The sequence below is a fragment of the Gavialis gangeticus genome, unplaced genomic scaffold (genome assembly GCF_001723915.1).
Source record: "Gavialis gangeticus isolate Ggan-Ray unplaced genomic scaffold, GavGan_comp1, whole genome shotgun sequence".
Taxonomy (NCBI): Eukaryota; Metazoa; Chordata; order Crocodylia; family Gavialidae; genus Gavialis; species Gavialis gangeticus.
Window position 1 is genome coordinate 38160868 of NW_017728993.1, and position 2691 is coordinate 38163558.

Consider the following 2691-nt stretch of genomic DNA (forward strand, 5'->3'; position numbering starts at 1 on the left):
GTCTGTAGTAGACCCCCACTGTCAAATCCCTCTCCCCCTGCCCCCAGACAAACAATCCCCACCACCCCACAAACCTACCTCTTCATCCCTCCTGTCCCACCCCTGCCAGCTGCCTCTTACCCTGTGTAGCGGCTCTGGCTGTACAGCACAGAGCAGCTCCAGTACAAGAGAAGTAGGCTACCTAATCATTTTTTGTGTCTTTGAAAGCCCCTTGAATATTTTGCATTTAGAATAAAAGTGGAGGTCAATGCTGCATGTTTAGATTGCACTACAGCAGGCTTTCATAGTTCTAAAAATGTCTGCTTGCAAAGCAAAATTAGTCATTAATCAGAAGGTCACTAGCATAAAGCTTTAAAAAAAACATTAAAACCTACTGACTGACCAACAGTAAGTACACAGACTGGGTGCATCTACACATGAAATTAATGTGATGCAATAAACTCTGGAGCAGCTCAAGCTCGAGTCAGCTGCTCCTAGGTGCAGTGTCTACATGTCCACCCAAGACCACAGTATTTAGCCCAGGGCTGCTCTGCCCTGGCTCAGGCACTAGGTTTCTAAAGTATGAAGCCATGTGGCAGGCAGTCCCCATGCTTTCTAAATAGTCCAAACCTGTTCTTTCACCACTGGCTACTCACCTTTTCCCAAAACTTCTCCCCTCTACCCACCCCCCTCAAAAAAAGAAAAAACATCTGGGGAAAATGTTGTATGTTATGGAAGGAATGGGGATTGCCACAAGTCTGGAAATTTGGCTGGGGAAGGAGGGAGTGGAGAGGAGCTGTGGGAGATCTGTAGAGATCTTCTTAACCATCTGCCAGATTGGGTGGATGCATGGTGTTGGTCTACAGCTGGACATGGCATGTTGGGTCCAATCTGGTACACAGCCTCAGGTGTCTTGCTAGGTCCAACCCCACATCCCAGTATGTTGAGTCCAGGGCCATGTACTGGCTCCAGGGCCACATGCTGGATCAGACCCAGTATGTGGCTCCAAGCTCAGTGCACCACACTATAAGCTGGCTTCAAGGGTTGTATGCCAAACTGTACCTAGTCTGTATCCCGAGCCAGTGCATGGCCCTGGAACCAGTGCCCAGGTTCAGGCCTGGTACGTGGCTCTGGAGGCAGCCCCAGTCCTAGCACACACTATCTGACCTGGCACTCTTTGCTCTGGAACTAGTGTATGGGGTTTGACTAGTTGCATGGTCCAAGAACTGGTGTGTCAGGTTGGTCTACAGGCCCCATCTCACTCACAGGGCTTGCAGCAGGCTCAAGAGCAGGCCCAGCTCCCTAGCTGTGCCATTCACTTAGCTTAATCAAAGAGATCTTTTTTGTTTGGTTGTTTTTCCAGGTTCCTCTTCACACGCTATATGCAGGAAAACATGGTACATTTCAGATGCATTTTACTGGTTTATTTTATTGCATTAACTCTGTCACTGCAGTTGGAGATGACTTTGGGGTGTCAAGTACAAACTAGGAGCTGAACTAGATGCAAATACAAAGTCCAGTAATAGAGTGGACGAGTGTTGGTAAAAACTATGGAAAATGGACCATATTCATTGAAATGAAGAGGTGGATGGTGTCTCCTTGTGCTGCCCTGGTCTCTTGTGCCCTTCAAAAAGTAATGTTTATACAGGACAAGGCTTGTTTTCAGTATTGGCTGCCATTATTTTTGTTTGTGAGGAGCAACTTTACAGATTGCATATGGGGAACCCCATGAAGCTGAAGCTGGTGAGTGGTGTTTGTCTATAACCTGCCAGTTACCACAGTATCTAAGCATATTCCCTGGATGCACTAACGTACCTCTCCAGATACAGTTGATAATTATTTGGACCCTGTAACAGCCACCTGAAATTTCCCATCCCCAGGGGAAAGGAGATTATGCCCACTGTGTCGGTGCCATTGGGAGATCATCCTCCTGCTTTAATGCTAGCAGAAAGTGGTGTGACCCAGCAATGACTATGGCCCTAATGAATGGCATTTAGGTCTGGGTAGAAGCAGAATAGGGAGTATTAGATGTCACTGGAGTATAATGCATATGGTGGAACATTATTGAATTACTTATTACAGTCCCCTAATGTGATGAGCATGACTTTGGCACTCCTTTGTATCTACTCCCAGTATAATGTTTGCACATGGAACAGTGTCTAGGTTTTGTATCTTAAAGGACACGTTATTGCATACATTGTCCTGATATTTTAGAGATGTAGCCAGGAACTAATTTGAAAGCTCATAAGAACCAAACTCCATTTAAGTCAGTGTCCTAATTGAATATATCCACATGTAATGCAATGCATTATGGTTATTTGTAACTTAAAATAGCTTGTTGGTACAAAGATGAGAGCTGAAACTCTAATTAAATTTTAAATCCTGATTTGCTAACATTATCTTGGTAAACTAATACCACAGTTTATAAAAACTTTGGGAAGTGGGCTAGTTATTATTGGGTGGGTGCTGAAATCCTTGACCATGGTTGCATTTTGCTTTTGGGTGGACATATAATCCCTTTGCTTGATAATCAAGACAATAAATCACACTTTTCTTTGAAGGAATTCAGGGGAAAAAGAAGTGTTGTAATGGGCTAGATTTGTTCTTAAAATCAGACTGTTGTAGGATGCAAGAATTTCTATAAAGAGCCTCTGAGAGTTTTGGCAACCACCTGACTTAAAATGAATAATAATAATAGAGTAAAAAAACAAC

The 2691-nt window shown here is 44.0% G+C and overlaps 1 protein-coding gene across 1 annotated transcript in view; it reads left to right on the forward strand.

Moving 5' to 3' along the window:
* The first annotated feature begins 1695 nt into the window (after window positions 1-1695).
* The window catches only part of PKN2 (protein kinase N2), a 65058-nt gene continuing 64062 nt past the window's right edge, over window positions 1696-2691 (forward strand). Inside the window, exon 1 of the mRNA XM_019528337.1 lies at window positions 1696-1722. Coding sequence (XP_019383882.1) covers window positions 1696-1722 — 27 coding nt within the window. The remainder of the gene's footprint in view (window positions 1723-2691) is intronic.